The 21699-nt window shown below is 40.0% G+C and overlaps 2 protein-coding genes and 1 long non-coding RNA gene across 13 annotated transcripts in view; 1 reads left to right on the top strand and 2 right to left on the bottom strand.

The window, feature by feature from the left end:
• USP34 (ubiquitin specific peptidase 34) overlaps positions 1-6114 on the bottom strand; it is a 147518-nt gene extending 141404 nt beyond the window's left edge. For all 5 annotated transcript variants that reach the window (XM_075413537.1, XM_075413541.1, XM_075413540.1 and 2 more), the window contains exon 1: positions 5627-6114. In XM_075413537.1, the coding sequence (XP_075269652.1) occupies positions 5627-5669 (43 nt within the window). In that variant the 5' untranslated portion in view covers positions 5670-6114. The remainder of the gene's footprint in view (positions 1-5626) is intronic.
• On the top strand, positions 5351-20110 carry LOC142360533 (uncharacterized). Of its 2 annotated transcripts, none has more exons than XR_012763131.1 (5): positions 5351-5454; positions 6319-7242; positions 8295-8379; positions 9979-10117; positions 20001-20110. It is a non-coding gene; the product is annotated as an uncharacterized LOC142360533 (long non-coding RNA). The 2 variants fall into 2 exon arrangements; XR_012763132.1 differs by having other exon boundaries at positions 5351-5556.
• XPO1 (exportin 1) overlaps positions 14740-21699 on the bottom strand; it is a 39597-nt gene continuing 32637 nt past the window's right edge. For all 6 annotated transcript variants that reach the window (XM_075413543.1, XM_075413545.1, XM_075413542.1 and 3 more), the window contains 7 exons: positions 20107-20213; positions 19514-19708; positions 18327-18495; positions 16997-17131; positions 16722-16881; positions 16547-16643; positions 14740-15796 (listed from right to left, as the gene is read on the bottom strand). In XM_075413543.1, the coding sequence (XP_075269658.1) occupies positions 15650-15796; positions 16547-16643; positions 16722-16881; positions 16997-17131; positions 18327-18495; positions 19514-19708; positions 20107-20213 (1010 nt within the window). In that variant the 3' untranslated portion in view covers positions 14740-15649. The remainder of the gene's footprint in view (positions 15797-16546; positions 16644-16721; positions 16882-16996; positions 17132-18326; positions 18496-19513; positions 19709-20106; positions 20214-21699) is intronic.

Here is a 21699-nt window from a genome sequence, read left to right as displayed (position 1 = left end):
TACAGTGGGAGACTGAACAGGACTTGTTAGATGCACCAAGACACCAATGTAGCACCACCATCATCCACAGGCAACTTCTCACTATGACGTTTCTCATCTTTTCTGAATCAGACCTGAACAGTCATCAAGAGAATACTGGAAAGGAAAAAAAAAAAATCTATTACAGAAGCCTGTTGAAGGAAACAGTAACCTGAAAACACAGAACTATACATAAAGCAACACTGAAGAATTAAGCAGGGTGGAGGATAGAGGGAAGAGCAGAAAGAGCATACCAGTAAGCAGAACAGAAACTAAAAAATGGAAAAAATCATGGGCACAGAAAAAAAACAACTTTGAAAGTTAACAGAAGAGTTGTAACAAAGATGAGGTGCAGGACAGAATATGAATACGATCAAGTATTCAGATGAAACTAAATACTGAGAGAAGAAAATAGAAGAAATAATAGGACCCAAGCAGTAAACATTTCCGATCACCAAAATACCAAACTGCAGACTGCTCATCACTTGTCCATGGAACACGATTCCAGGAAGCAAGATGTGCTTTTCTGACTCAACGTTACTTGAGCATAGGAAGACAGAAACAACTGCAGTGACACGGAGAAGTAGCAAGGAATTAAAAGCCACAAAACTAAAAGTTGGTATTAACAACCAAGAAATAAATGTTACTGTCTAATATGGAAAAAAAAAAAAGCAAAAAGAAATTCTACAAATTAAAAGAAAGGGTCAGTCTCAATCTCCTGAAACCATGCAAGTCCCTCCATGGAAAACAAACCCGTCGGTCCTCCAAAAGCCAAGGCATCACCTCCAAAGCAAGCAGAGGGAAATCAGGCCAGTGTCTGCTCTCCAAGGTACTGGCCCTTCAACTGCAGCTCGAAATTTCTAGCCCAAGCATCCTCTTACCAATAATGCCCCATTATGCTCCACATCACCTGAGCCATCTAAGAACAGTTAAAACAGCTAGTCTCTCCCAAGAACTGACACAACATCCGGGACAGCCTGCAAGCTTCTGCAATAGAATATTAGAAAACAGAAAATACCTAGAAGCCTCTATTCATCAATTAGAACTGATTTTATAAGGTTTTTCTTTTTCCCTAGCAGCTGTGAAAACTGGACTAAAGAGGCAATCACTGAAGAAAGTAAAGCAGAATGCCAGGAAGAAAACCAGCATAGTTCCCAGAAACCAAGAACAGGGAATAACCGAGGCCTAACAAAGTTACCTAAACCCACAACTACCGCTATATAATAAACCCTTATTTTTCCATGTTGTAACTTTTTCTTACTTTTATAAAAACCAAACAAAAAGAACAAAACAAACCTAAACCAAAATCGTCTACAGAGTTTTAGGTCAACATACACCAACACCAGTTGCAGTCCCAAAGGGAAGCCTCTTGGGCAACCAAGACCAGGCATGCCACAGCCAAGACTACAAACACAGCTGACTCAGGACCAGTCTAAGAACTAGATTTCCACTTCAAGCTACAAAGAGGCACTCCCAGGCACACAACAACAATCTTACACTCAGCAAACACTTATCACTGGAGCATCACGTACTCTATACTTTCAAGTGAAGCCTGTGTAAGCGTCCAGTGACAGCATGGTTCGACAGGTAGCTCAAACTATTACCGTGGCTTCAGGTGTGCCACAACAACGTGCAGACTGTGGTGTAAGAGACTTGAGACAGAAAAATTAGTGTTTCATGTCACATTTCTGTATTTTCTGGCTTACTTTATGGTTAAGACTATCTGGATATCCTTGCAGTGCCCAGTAAAACAGAACTATCCTAATCACGGCCTATGGACAGCACAGTAATGTAAATATTACTAAAGAACAAATGAAGCTCATTATAATCCCTTCTAGACTGACAAGAACTGGCATTCAAAGAAACCAAGGAATGTACAGTGTATCACTATCAGGGTTCATTTTGGGATACATAGTGCTATAAATTAACATAAAAGCATGTAATGTCCTCCCCACATTTTTCCTGTTAAAAGTGTGTACATTTAAATGAGCTTGTATAACTAATGCCATGAAAATCTGTCCCTAAATCTTTTGTAAATAAGCGCCCTTATCTTAAAAAGTAAACAATTGTGTCTTCCTTTTTTTTTTTTCCTGTTTAAGGCTACTAAAAATGTTTATGTTGTGGAAGATCAGTTCAGAAATCAGACCAGACTTTTTATAGACTTTATTCATAATAAACCCCTGCCTGGGAAAACGTAAGTGATGCTAACACACCTAGAGCAATCAACGAGAAGCACAACTTGTTTACTCTGAGTGAATAACAGACTGTCTTGCAGCGTAAAAACTGCTTTGAAGCCTGGGCATTTCATACAAAAATTTGTGTTTTACTGAGTTCTTGAATCAAATCATGTCTTGAAACTACTACTATTTCTCAGGAAGTAACTTCAAGATCAGGGGATTTACTGGGTTTCATACTTACATCAAATGCTGAAAATAAAGATGCTGCGAGAGGGGAAAAAAAAAATCCAACATTTCTGCTTCCATCCATAAAACATTGCTTGCTTCTCATGCTTAAGCATAGCAATAAAGCTTTGTGTCAAATATAATGCATACACACAGACCTTTGGCCAAAAAATAAGTTTTTCAAACTACAAGTTTCCAATTCCACAAGATCTCAGACAGCCCTTACAAGTGCCACAGAACCAAGTCCATTGACTACCTGTTACAGAATCAGGCCTAGGGACCTGGAGCCTTGTAATGAGCTCTAGCAAGACATAACCCCGGGGCCTACACAAAGGTCACTGCTAGGCAAAAGCTCCAGCTCTGCACATTGTTAGGGGGTGTGGATTAATAGTGTAGCAGTTTACACTGGGACTAATATGCTTAAAATAGAAATATGCCTGGCTGTTTGCAGAACTGTTAAATTCCATCCTTCTGTCATCCATAAATTCAGAACTTCTGAAAGAAAACAGAGCTTCCCACAGGTTTTTTTCAGAACAATACTTTAAGAATTGTTAGTCAATTCACTTTCTAAGTGACCTGTCATACAATTGATATCAAACAATTATCTTGTAAACATTACGGTAAACAAAGACAAAGGGCAGTATGTGTTCTGTGCAAAAACGTTTAGTTTAGCAAGAAATTTCTAAAACAAACTAGATTACGTTTTCTGGACCTCTTTCAAAACACTGTTTCAGTAGTTTCAGTGAAGAGGTGATCCCAAATGCTCAGCAGGGAGAAAAGGAAACTGCCGTCAGTCTGGCTCACACATTTTGGACATGACCTCATTCTTTACTACCACTTTTCATTTTTGCTCTAGTGCTTTAAAAACCAAGGCCTAACATTATTCTTATACATTATCTCTAATTATTACTTTAAAAATGCAAAGAACACAACAAGTTATAAAAGAAAGTATACCTCTGTTATAACTCTTTCTCATACAGTGAGAATGTAAGCAGCACACACAATATACCATCATATATAACTTAGCATCCAAAGACACACACAAAATAGTTACGTTTCTTTAAAGTATGCTTGTTTCTCTGAATGGAACACCAAACCTAACATTATTTGACCAGCATTTTTTGAATTTAATTACATAGCAATAGTGGTGCTTAATTCCCTGATAAATATGACTAAAAAAGCCAATTTTCCTTTTCACAAATAGCAGGTTTACCTCTTAAGTTATACAGAGCCATCAAATTATCCATACTCTAGTTATATTTATAAAAAAATGTTAAAGTAATTTAAGAAACTGCTTTATCTAAAACGGAGCATCTAGCTGCCTAAATCCCAATTACCTTAAAATAGTTCTAAAAATAAACTCATATGGGAATTTTGGTGATTTCTTGAAATACCAAGTTTAGTGTTACAACTTTTTTCTATTTGACCACACCAATCTTGATCAAGTTTAAACAATGATTATTTATCAATCCATCAAAACCGAGTGAAGTTATGTCTTCAATAAACAATTGTCATCAGTATACCATTGATAGTTTAGTCTTATTTTGAACCTACTATTTAAATAAGCACTCAGTTTACAATACTGATGTATTCACCACCTCTCCAGTTGAGAAAGAGACACATGCTAAATTAAGTAAACATCACAATTATTCAAAACAAGATATTGGAATTACAAGCTTAGCTAAACTTAGTAACAATTTTAACAACCCAACAGTCCTCTGATATTGACCTTTAAGCGGATTTTACTCCAGCCTCTGGGCTCTCCTGAAAGTTAGTTTTACATATACATTTCTGGTTTTCAAATAAAACGCTGGCCATCACTGAATATCGTAGTTCCCCAGCAAGAGAGAGGCCAACATTCAACTACCATAGTATCTACTCACATATCTTTGGAAAGAACAACCACCACATGGAACTGGACCTCACCAGAGTTGAGAAAAATAAAACTCTACCCAAATTCTTTTCTAGGAAGCACTCTGTTCTTCACTTTGTTGGAACACAATACACCTGCTAGCAGACCGCAGTGTGCAACCAGGAAAAATGTTTAAGATTTGAGATAGCTAAACTTCCCGCTAATCACAAACTTCAACTGGTAAGTACATTAAATTCCTCAGCATCTCTAGAAATCATGGTTTTTAGTCTTTGTTCATGAAGCAGTGCACAGTGACAAGCCTCTGAGAAGCAGGGAAGGTACCTTGCTCGCCACGGAGAACCGAGAGCAGGTTCCAAAGGATACACAAGGCCTACTGCATAAAAGAGATTTCGTGCCCAAAATGAAAACGGATTTCAGTGGTGCCAGTGGGGAAGTACCTGCTGTACTAACCCTCCGACCTTCCCGGCTGTTTTGGTAACACCTGTAAAGAGGAAACTTCGGAAAGAAGCAAGAGATCACCGCCCCCCCCCCTCCCCCCCACTGCGAAACACCCGGGATCTCCTTCCCCTCCCCCCCCCCCCCCCCCCCCCCCAGCCCGGCCCTCGCAATGCCGAGACAGGATCCTTTAGGCGCCGGTTGCCTCACAGCCAAGTAGTCGCTTCGGAAAAATAGGTACCCGAAAACCACCTCCGCCGCGTCCCTTCTCCCCCACCGCCACACCACACCGCGGACGGGCGCGGAGGCGGGGAGGCAGGGTCACTCGGAGCCGCCTTGTCTGCTGCTTAAAAGGCACCCAGCCCAGACCCGGCCTCCAGCTGCTCAGCAGCCACCGGAGCAGCTCGCAGGCACCTCCTCAGCCGAGCGAGGAGCTAACTAGGCCCCGCCACGGCTTCCCGGGGATGCGGGGCGAGGAGCGGGCTCCTCACGCCAACGGCAGGGTCACGTCCCCACCCGGCCCCACACGCAGACACCCAGGGGGCAGGCAGGAAGGGAGGGTGGTGGTGGGGGGGGCTCTGCGGAAGGCCCGGCGGGGACAGCCCCTTGGCGCACCCTCCCCAGGCCGCGAGTCGCCCGGCCCCGGCAGGGAGAGGAGGGAAGGAGGAAGGAAGCCGCAGAGCAGGGCAGGCTCTCCCTTTATGGCCACCCCGCAGAGGGAGAGAGGTAACCCCGCGCCCAAGAGGCCCGAGCTAGGCGGCGAGCGGGGAAAGGCAAGGGGTGGGAAAGCAGATGAAGCGGGGTTATAACCCAGCCCGTACAGAGAGGGTACGTGGGGTCCCGGCCCAGGGCGAGCAGTGTTGGGGGGAGGGTAGCGGGGGAGGGCGGCCGCACTTACTCTCATTTAACACCTCCAGCAGCTCGGCGCAGCTCTCACACATTGTTCATTAACAGCAGCAGCCGCCGCCGCCGCCTCCTCCCGACCATTGATTGATCCACTCGGTGCTGCTGATTGATGATTGATGGGGGCCGGGGCGGGGGTCAGGCGGGGGGGGGGGGAGGGGAAGGAGGGGGCGGGAAGGAATGGGAAGGGGGGGGTGGGAGAGGCAGGGGCCGGTCTGGGATACGGGGGAGTGGGGGAGGGATGGGGCGGCTGATCAATGCAAATGAGCCTGTGGCGGCGGCGGTAGCGACGGGGAGGAGAAGCGGAGTCACTCACTGGCTCCCAGTGACTCCACGCGCCGCCATTTTGCTGAGGGGGAAGGAGGAGGAGGGGACGGGAGCGAGGGGGGACAGGACGCTCGGGCTCAGCTCGGCAGTTTCCGACCAGGCAGGAGGCGAAGGTGGCCGAGTCCCTCCTCTCTTTCCTTTCGCCCCGCCTTCCCACCCCGGGCCGAGCGGCGGGCTTGGCGAGCGGGGAGGAGGAGGAAAGGGGCGGGCTGGCAGTTGGGGCCGGGAAAGTAAAATGGCGGCGGCGGTTGCGCCTGGGCGCGCGCCCGGGGTAGGGCGGGAAGCGCGTTTCCCTGCCCTCTTCCCGCCTCCCGCGAGGGGGGAATCTCCTCCAGTAACGCGCACGTGCTGCCGCAACAGGGACGGAAGAGCGGCCGCCGCCGGAGGACTCCGCCGAACCGCCCCTTCGGGCACCCTGGACCGGAGCCGCAGCCGTGTCTCGCCTCTTCCCGGGCTGCCGGAGGATGTTTCCTGAGGCAGACTTGGCCGGTTCTCCCCTGAGCGGGACGGGGGCTTTGAGCGCTGCCCGCTTACTTCCTCCTCGTTATTCTTGCATACGTTGGCTGAGCTGGACATGTCCGCCTAGAGCGCGGCGAGCTGGCGCGCAGGGCCCTTGGAACCTCCGGCCTGAAGGGAGCGCTTAGAGGACGGCGGCGAGCTCCAGCGGGCGCCTTGCGGGCGCGCTGCCGAGCAAGGAAGCTTCCTAGGTCTAAGGGGGTTTTCAGGTCTTTCGTCTTTTGGTAGGTAGTCGCATTTTCCGTTGGCGGGACGGAAGAGTCGTCGGCCATGTCCTTCCCGCCGCGCCCCGGCTGAGGAGAGCTGGAGCTGGCTCGGGGACGGGCACATGTGGGTGCTTCCTAGCCCGGCCTTCTGAAAATAAACGTTTGAAGTATTACGGTAGCGTTTTATGCAAATAATTTAATTAATTTATTTTTACCTCATACAGTTTTCGGCCCTGCGCTTTTCTCCTTTGGACAGTGATTTATTCTACATAATAAATGTCTTAATGGCAAGTACAGCATTTGTGAATAGCTGGAAATACCACATTTTAATGAAAAGACATAGTCCATCTTTTAAAAAAAAAAACCGAGAGAACTTCACTTCGACTTGCATAATTTATGCTGATTATGACTACCACTTCAGTTAACACTGTCTTGGGCACAATTTTGAACAAGATTTCAGCCCTCGGAAAAGAAATTTTCAAGTGAAAGCAATTTTCCATGCAGGAAAAAAACCTTTTTTACCACCTGTTAATCTTCCACACTCAAACGCTCCCTCTCCCAGGTATGTATAATTGGAATATGAATGGCGTGATACATCTTGGTTGCTTTTTCTCCGCAAAGTAGGCACTGCTATAGTACCGGGTAGTGTTTTTTGCTTCTGTAGTACCACCCAGTGGCGAGTTAGCGTATTATTCTGAATGCTTCCAGTTTACTGATTTGTACGTGGGTTTAAGGAAATAAATGTATTAATAGCTGCAATGCAGATGCGATATAGTTTAGTAGAAAGTAAAATAAATCAAAATTACCAGATTAGGAAAAAAAAATGAGAGCTGTTCTGAGTTTCTCAGTGACTGACTTAAATGGAAGAAATATAAAATGTCCAAGTCTGATGTCATTGTGGAAGTACAGGTGTCTTTTTTTAATTTCCATAAGCATATTTACAGAGGCTGATAATAGCACTGGTGGTTGTCTATGTAATCTCCCACTCAGGTGCACATAGTGCTCTCCTGACAATCCTCAAGGCATCACTTTATTAAGCTAAAACCAAGACCTCCACTGCTGTTTAAAAATCTGAGACAATTTACTATCTTCAACAGACCTTCAGCTACAACTAATGTGGGAGTCGGGAATATACTGGAATGATCTTTCACCCAGACTTCTTGTCACTATTTGTTTTTTAAATACTTTCCAAGTTAGTGATACCAAGAAAAGCTATTCTGAAATATTCGTTGCTGAAATTTCCATTTACTGAATTAAACTAATACAGAAAATTAACTTCAAGAGTTTAGTGAGACATAGATTCCTAGTTCTCTGTCACTTTAATACACATCATATCTTAATGCAAGTATCTTTCAAACAGGATTTCTGAGAATAACAAAAGATACCAGTACAAGAGACAGAAGGACTACCAGTAAATGACAAACTAAACTTCCCTGAAACTTACCACTAATCTTTCATGTTACATGTAACTTAAAGATGTTTTCATTCCTGACATAGTCTTTTCCAAACAACATATTTTCTATTGATAGATATAGGTGTGGTGGATTAGTTATTAAAATGGCACAAATGTGCTGGAGTCTGTAAGGCCTTTTTTGGTTGTGTGATCTCTTTCAGATGGCCTGAAAACTTGTATAATGCAAGAATAAAAGAGCAGTCCAGAATATTACAATTACCATATTCTGCTCACGCCTGACTTAAGGTACTGACCACCTTTTTTTATAGCACTGCATTCAAAGCTTGAGATGTGTCACAGGTGGATCAGAGGGCTTTTATGTTGTGTGTATACAGTCTCATTTTTCATTTGTTGTGCTGTCTCACTTTCTCACCTTCTATGTGTCTGAGATTATTTGAATTATCTGTTTATGTTATTTTTTTCCATGGCTTTCATGAGTTCTCTTTGCAATATGCCACATACTGTTTTCTGAATCCTATCAGTCTTCATTTGCTGGAATACCCTTTATTTCTTATGATTATCATAGTTGGAAGTTACTGGAGTTGGAAGCCAGAGCTGTACACAGAGAAGCTTAGAAAGCATCTTAACTTTATCATATCAAAATAATACAAATCCTGTATCTCCAAGAAGTGATGCTTACTCACTTCCTTAACCTTTAACATCATATCACAGAGGTATTCCCACTAGCACAGAATGAATCAGTGGCAAGATGACACAACTGAGTTGTCTGCGTCTGGAAAAAGACCACATTTTTTGATAGAAAGCATAGTTCCACAATCTGCATTATCTGATTTGAATTTGCACTTTTCTTTCCCCTCTTCCTTCCTTGTAAAATTTTCTGTAAGAACTGTGTAACAGAATGAAAATTAACTGCCAATATATCTTAAAAGATTTTTTCTCTTGACAAATCAGCTCTTTGATCCAATTGCAATGCCACAAACACCAGAGGCAGCAGCACAAGGAAGGGGCCCTTTGAAGCGTGGTATCACATGCCAAGTTCAATGAATACAACAGAAGAGTACGGCTGACCTTGAGTCACTCCTACTTTTGTGGAGATTGGAATATTGCCAGCCAAATTCTTTTTACTGCACACAATCTTTTTTTTTTTAGAGATTAAATTGTATTGTATTTTTGAAAATTAAATGTTAGCTTCCAAGTAGGAGACATCAGGAGCTGTAACTGGCCTGGTTACAGTGATCACCAGCCTTCCACTCTTCTACACATTGCTTTTCTTCTCTTGACCTGTACTCTCTCCTCATGTGCCATCCTTGCAAGGTTGTTTGATCCCCAGGAGGCCCTCTTTCATTCCCTTGACTGCAGTGCTCCTAATCTGGAAATATTTGCTCTGGTAAACTGCCATCACAGTTCTTCTAGAGGAGTAACTTAGATGAATGCAAGACCTGAGCAAAATTCTAAATCCAAACTTAGGACTGGATTAAGAGTTTGAGAACATATATTTTCCAAAACTAATGTCCGTGTCCCAGAACTGAACTAATACTGTAGTCCTGTTTTAAGCTAAAGATGGAATTAATCATTCACTGAAAGAAAAAAAAAAACCAAACCAGCAACCCTGAGGTGAATTAGGAGTTGAGGTAACAAGACTGGTCACTGCTTTTGGTCCTTCTTTGGGACGCTTCAGCCTCTCCTAGCCTTCCTATTTTTAAGCTTTCATTTTCTGTATGAACATGGTTGGTCATTTGATTTCAAAGTAGTAATTGTGGAATGTGAAAGACTTAACATTTATTTTTTTTTACATCAGTCCTGTTAACTACTTTAACCAGAGTTTTGTCTGATGTGAGATAACTGAATTATCTTATGTTTGAACTTTCTGCTGCTCTGCTGCAGGTTCCCATTCCTGTAGCAGCGATAGCCGGATGGATTGCATGCGTACTTCTCTGCTGCCACAATTTACAATGAAAGGTAACCTACCAGTGATTTCAGCAGATGCTAAGAGGAGATGGGAGCTGTGACAGCTGGAAAGCAAGTAAATATATTTCTGCTATTACAAACGATAGTGTCAAAAAGTAAATTCCTGCCAGCCCTATAATATGTGACCTCTGGTTTGGAGTGATGCTGGAAATGGTTGAATGTAGGGGAAATCAGGATTTCCTAGGCAATAAAGTCAGTCAGTCTCTGCCTGCATCATGTAAAGTGACCAGTGCAACTTGGCTGAAGTGCCAACAGAATCAGTTTAAATTTACACACTTGAAAATTTCAGCACTTGCCTTTCATTGCTATATTAACATTTTTAGTTTTTTTAACAAGGTTCATATCTAACTAGACTTTGATATTGCAGCACCCTGTGAGGACAAATTGGATTAGTTTGACTTACCTTGAATATTAGAAAATGTATCAAAGTAATTTATAGCCCTATTAGGCCAAAAACGTCAGGTAAAAATAAATAATGCTCACTACACCACCAAGCTACGTTGAACAGTTTGCTCCAAAATCAGCTAACTGGCTACTCAGCATTTTAGTAGGAAATTAGCCTTCATTCTAATAAACATTATTACAAGCTGTTGGGTGTGGCAAGAATCACACTGTACAGCCAGGTAAACAGGGCAAGCTCAAACTTCAGAGTGGTTTCAGACTGCATCTTACAGCCTGTTTTAAGTTGCAGTCGTGGTTAGTGATTCAGTTGCAGTTTTTTGGTTTGGGTACTTCTGTACCCTTAAAGGTCTGGTGGAGATTTGACTGCACTAGCTTGAGATTCAATGCTACTAGTCTAACCACTCTGTTTTCCAGACAAGATAGCCTGAGGATTATACCCATGTCCTCAACCTCATTTTGGGATAACAACCCTCACAGTGTGTTTCAATCTTCATTTTTATTATTTCAGTCTATAAAGTAGTTGTCAGACGACTGGTCATCTTACCCCTTTGACTTGAAAGCAAGTCAACAGCTACATTTCTGAGCACGAGCGACAACACCATCAGCAACTGAACCATGTTAGAGAGGACAGTCAGGTTTTTTTGCACATTTGGACCTTTTTGGACTTTTTACAGGTAAAGCATGTGTTTACCACGTTCCTTTGGAAAACTCTGCTTTTATGATTGCACAGTTGCACATTTCAAGTTAACCCTGAAAGCAAACTGCTTAGAGGTAAAGCTCTGGGGAGAGTTCGAGCTAACTGCAAAGTTTTGAGAAGATCATAAAACCAGTTATGAAAGTTGATACAAGAATGCTCAAGCTAGATCTAATGCTAAAGAGATACCACAAGAGAAAACTGGTCATTACTGCCTGGTTATCAATATATGTGCTAAAATAACTGTAAGTGGTAGTAAGTGGGCCGCAGCCAGCTCTTTACAGCACACGTACACTTAATCTTGTGTGGTCACGTCAAGAGAAAACAATTTTTACTCCTCCTCCCACCCTCCAACCTAAACTGGCCAATTCTTCCTGCTAAGTCTGCTGAAATTACAGAATCAATGAAAGACTACAGACTTCTCAAGACTCAGAAAAAACTGAGACAATATTTAGAATTAGTTAAAAGGTGTTCACGAAAAACAAATTTGACATATTTTGGTGGCAGACTTGGAAGAAACTATCAAATGTATTACTGCCTAGGCAAAAGCACTTTTTAACTTACAAGGGGTAAATAAAAAGTGAAAATATGAGTGTCTCATTTTCATCTTTGACTTCTGTCATTCTCATTCATACTCAACTTCCAAAACATTCCTCCTCAACACCATCTTTCCTTAGCGCTCTATTTTCGTGTAACCACTTACATCACAAACAAGCACTCACAGGTAGTGAGAAACACATGTACAAAGACCAATGACAGCACACAGGGCAGGTGTGTATGTGTGTGTGTATATATATATATATGAAATCAGTGATTTCATGTGCTTTAAGTAATTAAGGTGCATTGTATGTGAAATCTTACCTGAAAATGAATCCCTCAACTGGGAGGGGACAAGCTTTGCTAAGGGAACACTGCTGGCCATAATCAGCCTTGAACAGTGAAGCAAGGATCTCCTACATCTGAAGTCTAAAAATAAATTGTGTCTCAAGAAATCAAGTGCAGATGTGCATTCATGAAGGGCAGGTGAAGGGAGAGTTATGTTCTTTTACTCATTTTTTGCAACAACATGGTTTTTAAAAAGCCATCTCCAACATTTCAATTTTGCTCTATAACATTTGCAGACAAACCTATCAAATGAGGAGAAAGGGAAAAAGTCTAGACATATCTTCCAGCAAATACAAACACTACCCTAGAAGTCTTGGACCAGTAGTAATCATTTATCCAATGATAAATGGACTAGAGGACAGACTGGCCCCTAGTCACAGTACAGCACTAATGCAAGTTCCTTCCTTTAGTCAGCCTCTCTACATTTGCATTATTTTCACCATCTTTTATCTTTTTATCCATTAAGAAACCCACAGCTGAAGTCTTACTGCCTTTCCAGTGCTATCAGAAGTAATTCTTAAAGTTTCCTTGAGAGATGAGCATTTCTAAAGCTTTTTTGCATAAATATTAGCTTTATTGGAAAATAGTTCACTTAACCAATCAGATTAACACACACCAAATTATTCTAGTTTAAAAAAAACTAACCTGAAATACTTGGAAAATAATCTGCTTCAGTTACAGTAGCAAACACATCATGGTAGCTGAAACAAGTATTTGGGGTTGTCTTCATCAGCTAACAGGCAATCAGTTCATGTAAACACAGAAAACACCTTATAATATTTGTATTTATGAATGTACCTGGAGTACATAGAATTGGTTTTTGAAAAATCTGTACAGAAATATGCACAAAACATTGGTTTACATATAATTACAAGTTATAAATGTTTATAGGATGGTTCATGCTTTTTATTAATATATTTTAATTTACAGAGTGTGCATTAGAACTAGAACTTTAAGATTTACATTCTAACTGTTTTTCCACATTCAGGATAACTGCACTAGAAATACGCACACAAAGTCAAATCCTTCAATGGTATCTAGAACTCTGCATAAGCTGCATTTTTATAGCATCTGCAGAGATCAGTGAAAGGCACCAATTCTTAAGATAACAAGTCAAGACCACAGTTAAGTTTTTAGATCTAAAAGGGAAGCAAAAACCAAGATTAAAATTTTGTTACTAGATAATCCAAAAGGTATCAAAATAATGAAACAACTCTTCTCTGAATCAACTTTAAAAATACACTTCAGATTTGTTGTTTGAGAGTTTCGGTCATACTTAATACCTTGTCACACCACACCATGAGCCTCAGACTAACTTGAATCTTAAATACGTCAAGAAGTATAAAAGCATATGGTGCTTTTGTGTTCCAAACTATTTTCAGTGCACTGTTAATGCCACTGCATGTCAGAACCAATTCAGTATTTAGTTCTGTGACTCACTGGATGTGATCATTCTAACATCATGCTATCGGTGGTATTTATTTCCATTTTAATAAGATTTTCTCATTTCTCTGCACAGCTTTTGATAATCAGAATGCTTGCGACTCAGCCCAGTCGCAAGTCATTTAATGTCCATTCTGGAGGCATCTGTCAACAGTACTTCAAATATTTTACCTATTAAAGATGATACCACCTTCAGAGCGTGGAACAGAAAGCTATACATGAACAGTATGGGAAAACATGAAAAAGCTTAGATCATGACCTTTAAGGGGAGAATGAAATGAGTTTTGTAACTATCAAAATAATTAACAATTTTGGTAGGCTGTATTTTAAGTCCTAGCCATACAGGGTTTGAGGAACCTTCTCGCCAAAGATTAGCAACTGCCAGCTCACAACATTTATATTGCCAAATGACCTTCAGGCAGAAGCAGCTATGCTTTTTAGGGCCAGCTAAGTAAAACAAATTGAGAGATGTGCACGAACAGAAAGGGGCCAATACTTAAGACTGGAAACATTCTGTCCACAGCTAAATTCTACACCAACACTACTAACTCATGCACTTCTATTTCAAAATGAATATACAGCACAAAGTTAACTACAGTATCCAAACTTACATAAATGCAACACCTCCACAACTGTCTAACTTTGTTTTACAGCTCTGCATGAATGGCTATACTTTGCATCATAGTAACAATCTTTAAGATTAGAGACCAAATAAATGGAAAAACTTTGGGAGAGCTTAATATCCATGAACTGTTAGAAAACAGAGACAAGACATTTCAAAAATGGGGAAGCCAAGACTGTATACGATCTTAGTGTTCATACTGCTTTTCATATCCATACTTTATAAATCTGTGAAAATCATTTAACTACAAAACTTCAGGTAGAAAAATAACTGTAGATCTTGTCTACGTGTGTTATTAACATGTACTAGTATCAATTATATAGTCAAGATACAGTGCAATACCTCTTTGAAATAAAGAGTCCAGAGAGAGAGAGCGTGCACAAGAGTACCGTACTCCTGGCACCTTCTAGTAACGTAGTATGGAATAATTATTCATGGAGGTAAGTCAGAACAGCTACTGCACTTCCAAATGGAACCCAACTTAGTTCATATCAACTTCAAGCACAACCAAAGTCCCTGAGGCAAACCAGAAGCAAGTTACCTAGACCTCAAGGAATGCATTCAGGATACAAATCTTAAATATGATCACAGCATTTTAATCCAATAAAAGAATAAGCCAAAGAAGGAAAAATAAATGTAAACCAAGTTTATTTGCTTTTAAGTAGTGTTCTTTAAGCACTACAGCATGGTAAACAACGTAAATTAGTATAAGTCATTTCAAAAGCCAGAGGGGTTTTTTTTATTATTTTATGAGTTGTTAAAAAGATGCAGCCTATTCTAACAGGATAAATATTTTAACCATTTCACTTCGAGTTAATGAAGGCTCACAAATGAGCAACACTCCTCATTGAGGAAAACAAAAAGCTGTTGTCGACAGAGCGACAGCACACACACAAAACCAAAAGAACTGTGTAAAAATAACTAACTTTACTGTGTTCCCATACTCTTTAGAAGTTGCTTTACAATGGGATACGCACATGATCTTGCTGCAAACTTGCCATACAACTTGCAAATACATGTAGCCTAGCCTTACCACTCAGTCCCAAAAGCTGCTAACTGATCAAAACAAATGCAGCACTATAATCCTCTGCTTAACAATTAATTCAATCTGTTTTACTCATTAACTTTTCTCCCAGACTGTAGGACAGACTAGAAAGAAAATGATCCCAAATTAAAAACTGTTACTCTTACAGGAAATTGTATTATTTTGCAATATAGTCTTTTGCAAGTTATGTTTTGCCTGTTTTCCCCTTTGCCACAAAATGGGCATGAAGTAATTACTTTGAAAATGCCTTAATTTTCAACTTCATGCAAATCTAAATAAAGATGACCAAACAAAAGCTTAAACAATGGAAGGATATTTCACAGAAAATTTCTTATACAAAAAACACATAAGAAAAAGGGCCACTAGGTGACATTTTAATTTACAAATTGGCATCATTTTGGTCAACAAATATCCAAGTGCTGTTTTCTTCTATCACAACAAAGCAGCTGTACAGAAAGAAAACTGCAAAACTTGTGGTTTTTTTGTTTTGTTTTTTTTAATCGCACATCTCCTCGGGAATTTCATGTGGATTAAGGATGCCAGGTACAGACATCTGAAGTTTATGCTTCTCCTCTTGAGCCTGCCGAAGGGCTGTTTCTCTTTCCTCCAAGAATAAGTCTGATGTGTCTTCACCAGCAAATTCCTGTATAATTCACATAAAACCTTTAATTTATTGTCAAATGCTTTTATCCACAGTAATAAGCTTCAAAAATACCAAATGATTTAGAAAACATCTTCCCTTCATATTCACTGCCAGACTTTTTTTTTTCCTCTCCTGTTTTGCTTTCTGTTCCTAAGATCAGAATTGATACAAAGAAATGCAAAATATTTTAACATTTTTCACTAGGTGTTACAGAATAGGATGCTGTAGTAACCCAGCATTTGGAGTGTATCACCATTAAAGCAGTATCATTACAATTTTGAAATACATGACAATTGCAGTCTCAAAAATAATTGAAAACTCTTTCCTACAACCTTCCTCAATTCTAGCATCTTCAGAAAAATAAAAGAATAGCATTACTCTAGCAAGTTTCAAAGTATGTCCCAATCCCAAGAACTGAAACAAAATCTGGTTAAAAACTCAACTGACTTTGTTTCCCATTAGAGTAAGTTTTGCCGCCATCTTAAGACATACGAATTGTATGCAGAGTGTAAAGCACACGTGATGACATTTAAGCCCAATTTATAAAATTAAATCACACTGGAATAGATTATAATGTAATGAGAACGCTGTCAAATGACTTCCATGACTCTGAATTGTGTATCATACAAACAGCTGCAAAATAACTTGCATCTCCTAAACAAACAGTGAATGAATGTCCAAGTACTTTCCAACAATATCTTCCAGCTGAATAATCATTTTTCCTTTCTTCAAAAAAGCACACCAACATACCTTGATTTGGACCAGGAAATCTCTTAGATGTTCCTTGAAGGCAGGAATATCCTGGTTTAAACTGAAGAGTCCTGTTACAAACAGCTTAACCTGGGCACTAACAGTAAACGCAGGAGTTAGTATTTCAAAACGTAAGAACCCACTTGAAAGTATTAAAGAATCACAGCAGACTTACTCTTGCAGGTGAGGAAACGCAGATTTGAGAAGATTAGCAACATACTCCTGAATAAACATTTGGTTGTTCACTGGATTTCCAGGGTTTAATGGAGTACTTATTTTTCCCTCTTCCACTAAGTTGAACATGTATGCAAGGATTGATGCATGCATTGTCAAACCTGAACAGATCAAAGTTATACATCTGCAGTCACTATTCAGAACAGGATGTGTAACAATATTTTGACATTTAAGAGGATTGTTTTCATCAACCAACTCACATATATGCATTCTTACCAGCCGTGTGTGAGGTGTCTGTTACAACTGAGAAAATATGCTGAAGGATATCACAGAAGTATGTCTGATAGAAACTCTGGGCAGCAGTCTCTTCTTGTGCAACATTCTGTAGTAGAGTATAAAGTATCTGAAGTCCTGGAAAATATGCATTAAAAAACTAAGTTACCAACAGAACAGGATTAAAACCTCTGTGCACATTTTTGCCTTTTCCAAAACAATACAAATATCCCAAGGAATTCTGATAGGTAAGGAAAAGACAAGTATTACAGGTGCAATGTTTTCTCAGGCCCTTCCTCAAGTAGCCACTAGAGGGCTATAGCCACATTTACATGGCATGCCGATTTTATTTGTATTATTACAGGACAGAAGCATGAAGAACCAATCACATCATTTTATTGGTACTAATGAAGGCGACAGAAACCCTCTACCTAAAGAAATGTTTGCTAATTTAAGAAGGGAAAGTGTTTTAATTTTTAGAATTACATGAAAACTGAAGTCACTTTACTAGGTGAGACGCAACTGAAAGGTATCTTCTATCCCCATCCCTTCCAAACTGATACAACCTGCTAAAAACTAAGTGGCTTCACAACTTTTTTTATCCAGTAGTCAAGATAGTGCACTAAGCCCAAGATCTTAAAAACCAACGTTTTTAAGAATTTAAGACTTTTATATAGCCTCTCCTAGTCTCCGTTGCAACTGTCATTCTGGAGGGCTTTTTCATTACTCGAATCTGTTAAATGAAGCAATACACTCAGCTGCTCCATGAAATGTCATGCTAAGTTTAAATGTCTTGCTGTTGCCCAAAGGAAGCATAATCCACTTTTGTAACAGTCTAAGGTGTTTGCCTTTCCTTATGCCGTGGGCTCACTCCCAGATGAATTCAGCTCCCAGCCCAATTATTCAACTTTTTTGCTGGACTTTTAAGTAGTTACTGAGCAACTGTCTTACTAAGGCATTGCGTCAAACACTGCAGGCAGCACTACAAAAGTAGAACTGTAACACCAGTTCTAGCAGCAGTGAGGTGTTGCATCAGTTCAGCCATTTCAGAAAAGCGCCAACACTCACACGGAAAAGAAAGCAAGCAGAAACTGTAACAGTGCTCTCTTACAGCTACAGGATTGAAACAGCATCCAAGCATTTCAGCCCAGTAATGTACACCTGGTTGACAATTTGAAGTTCAGACAGAACAGTATTATTCTCATGCAAATGCAGTACAGAATCATGTGACTAAAATGCAAAGTTTGACTGAAGAAAAAAGAGGCAATAAGACAACATTCTACCAGAAAATACGCAATGCTGCAAAGTCTGCACATTAAACACTTCCATTTACCTGTATCTGCAACATTTCTCATTGTATGTTTGAAAGCCCAAATAATAGAATCCAGAACAAGTTTGAACTGTGCAGGTGGAATGGCCAGGAATGCTGGGAAGCAATGAGAATTTACAGCCTGGAGTAGCAGGAAGAAGTTTGTTCTATGTTCAGGATATTCTTCAAAGTCCTAGAAGGAGAGGGGGCGAAATAGTGAAGTTTCCTAAAAGTCCATCATAAGATCTTCTGCTGAGTGAGTCAACAGCTGACATAAAACAGCATTTAGATCTCAGGTTGAAAATAACCTTATAAATTATAAAATAATAATAATAATAATAATGCAAAGGAAAGGTTACATTTCCTAGTGAACTTTTTCCCCCAGTTCTCCCCACCAAAGCTTGGTAAGACCATCTTCTAGAGTTACATAACCTTGACAGGCTGAGCCATGTTTTGTCACTACACAACCTTAATCACTACTCTAGTCCACAGATAAACAACAGATGGGCTCAACACTGGTTAAGCACCTCTGTTGCTACATGGGTACAATTTCTGGTTATACCCTATTGCAAAGTAGCACCAATTCAGCTGGTAGTGCTCGAGTATTATGCAAACACATATCGCACACTATAGCGTAGGACCTGCATTAGTAAGAAAATACTCAAAATGACTGATCAGAACTTATGTTCATAAATTTTAAATATTTGAGTCTGAGCAGTTAGTCCTACACTGACATTTGACTGAAGTACACTTCTGCTTCCAACAGCATGACATTCTAAGTCCCTAGAGCAGAAAATTACTAATGACTTAAATCAAGAGCTAAACATGAGAAGTTTTTAAGGCAATGAAATTAAGACATCCAATCAGACAGCCAGACTCCAAAACAGGAATGCTTATTTGAACAGAAATTTCAAATGCCACAAATGCAGTTTGTGACTGCAAGACAAATGGGGAGATGATCCACAAGACACCACATGTGGAAATATTTTCACACAAAGAAGGCATGAACCCCTCCTTAATTTCCATTAAATGAAGGCTATGCAGTAACTCTACATTCACTACTTAGTGCCTTCCCTTCATTGCAAGGAAAGGGTATCTTTCACTTAGGGATGCACCAACAGCCAAGACTAGTTCTCTTATAAAACCCCATTTTTATTTTTTTTTCTTCAGTCACTAGGGAGATGCCTTACCCAAAGTTTAAATACAAATACCTTGTTGATCATATTTAATGTGCACTCAAAAACAGCATCAAATATCTGAGGTATTTCAGCAGTAATGTGTCCACCCAACTTGTTTACAATGATAGCCATAGTACTAAGTACTTCAGGTTCTCTAGCAGCTGGAACATTTCTCTGGTAGTCAATGAGAACTGCATCCAACAAGGGAGGAACAAAGTTTTCAGCTACCTGATTGAAACAGTAAGCCATAGTTATAACAATGCAGTTATTGAACACAGTCTCTAGCATACAGTTTATACCAAAGTTCATTGTTTAGTTACAAGAAATACTTTTCCTAAGGAAACTGAGATACATTACACTTTCATGAACTCCCTGCCCTCCGTATCCATCCAGCAGGGCTTCCAATAGGGTTCTCAAACATCCTTAATTTCCTTCAAGATTACTCTCTGCTAAAATTAACTGAACTATGTAGCTCAGGCTTACTTCTGTATGATCACACTTTCTCCTTTATATTTTACAGACCTCCTGAAGCAAGTTCTGTGACCAACTGATTCAGTCAGCAACAGAATATAAAGTTATTCCTAATTCTGTCTTACGAGTTATTTGTATGAAATGAATCTGCTTACCATCTGAGGATCATTGGACCTGCTCACCCAGCCAGAAATTAGTTTTAAAGTTTCCCTTTTTACAGTCCTCATACTTCTAATCAACGGCTGCTTTGTTACCATTTCACCTGAAAAGTTTTAAAGCTTCAGTTAATTGGGTAAGGTGTAACAAAAAGATTAACTTCAATTGGTATTACAAAACAGAGAATGCTTAATTTTTATACCGAAATTACAAAGACTATTAAATATTAAAGACTTCTTAGGCATATTGTGCAAATAAAAAACCCCTAACTCCCCACTCTAGCTCCATGGGCCCAAGTTGCCATTTAGCATTACAAAGCTATTACTGACAGTACCCTACTCACAGAGTTCAAAAACAAAGATGCAAACTTACTTTTCAAGTACGGAAAGTCACACGTACTCACTTAACTACCTGGACTGAGCTTACATGTAGTTCTCATTAAGGGACGGGGGAAAAGAACAAGAAGGTTCCTGATTTCATCTAAGAGAAATAATCCTTCCACTTGCCTTTGTGTGTAAAGTCCACACTTATCCTTAAGAAGCCTTATACTTAGTTCAGTTTCTCACTCCCAAATCAATGTAGTCTCTTCAGCAAAACCTGATCTAATTAACTGCACAGCTATACAGCTATTACAGTACATGCACAGGAAAACCTGAAGAGTGCAGCCAGAAAAGGAAAGGTAGAATCGCTTGTGCTGGCGTCAGAGCCATCTCTGTCAAGACAGAGCCAATTGTAAAAACATACTCTGAGGCAACTGCAATCACAGTAGTTGCTGATCAAGTAGCACGTCAGGACTACAGTCCTAGCAACTGCTTCCTAAACTTCACTGTTTCTGACAAGGACAAATCATGGCCATTAAACCTGCAGAATCAAAAAGTACTGATTTCTCAGACAGTTTTATTCTGAATTCTGAGAAGCTACTTTGAGGTAAACCAGCTGCTCAGTTACCAAGTTTCATTTAACATTCACATTTCCAAATATCGTCTGCACTGGCAAGAAAACTGGTCGTATCACAGAATTCAGTAACTGACTCATTTAATCTTGTAATGAACTACTACAGAAGCACATTCTACTGAGATACCACAGGGCCTAATTTATCTAGCAAAAATAGGTTAGGGTAATTGACAATTCCTTGTCAATGATTGCAAGCCTGGTTTATCATGAATTTCAGGCATCTTCACTACAGTTACATTCCTGTAATAAACTATTTAGTAGCACATTATCATACCAAAACCCTGCCAACACCTTTTGAAAAAATTAATGAAATTCTATTTGAAGATAGTCTTTTAATATTCTTATTCTTATTAACTTAAGAGTAAATTGAAAGAACACATGCTACAACTTTGTCTCAGCAAGATGCCTATTAATTATAAGTAAGCATCTATGGTGTTCCGCATCTCTCCTAAACTTTGTCATTTATACGTGTTTTTTCCTCTCTAAAATCGGGAGTTATTTATTTGAATAAAACATCTGGTTAACAACAACAAAAATCTAAGCAAGCATTTTCAGTCATTCTCCACTTTCCTAAACAGCAAAATGAACACAGTAAAATTAGCCTAATTGCAATGTACTCTGAAACCTGAAGACATACC

This window comes from Opisthocomus hoazin, chromosome 2 (assembly GCF_030867145.1).
Source record: "Opisthocomus hoazin isolate bOpiHoa1 chromosome 2, bOpiHoa1.hap1, whole genome shotgun sequence".
NCBI lineage: Eukaryota > Metazoa > Chordata > Aves > Opisthocomiformes > Opisthocomidae > Opisthocomus > Opisthocomus hoazin.
This window is presented reverse-complemented; position numbering and strand designations above follow the sequence as displayed.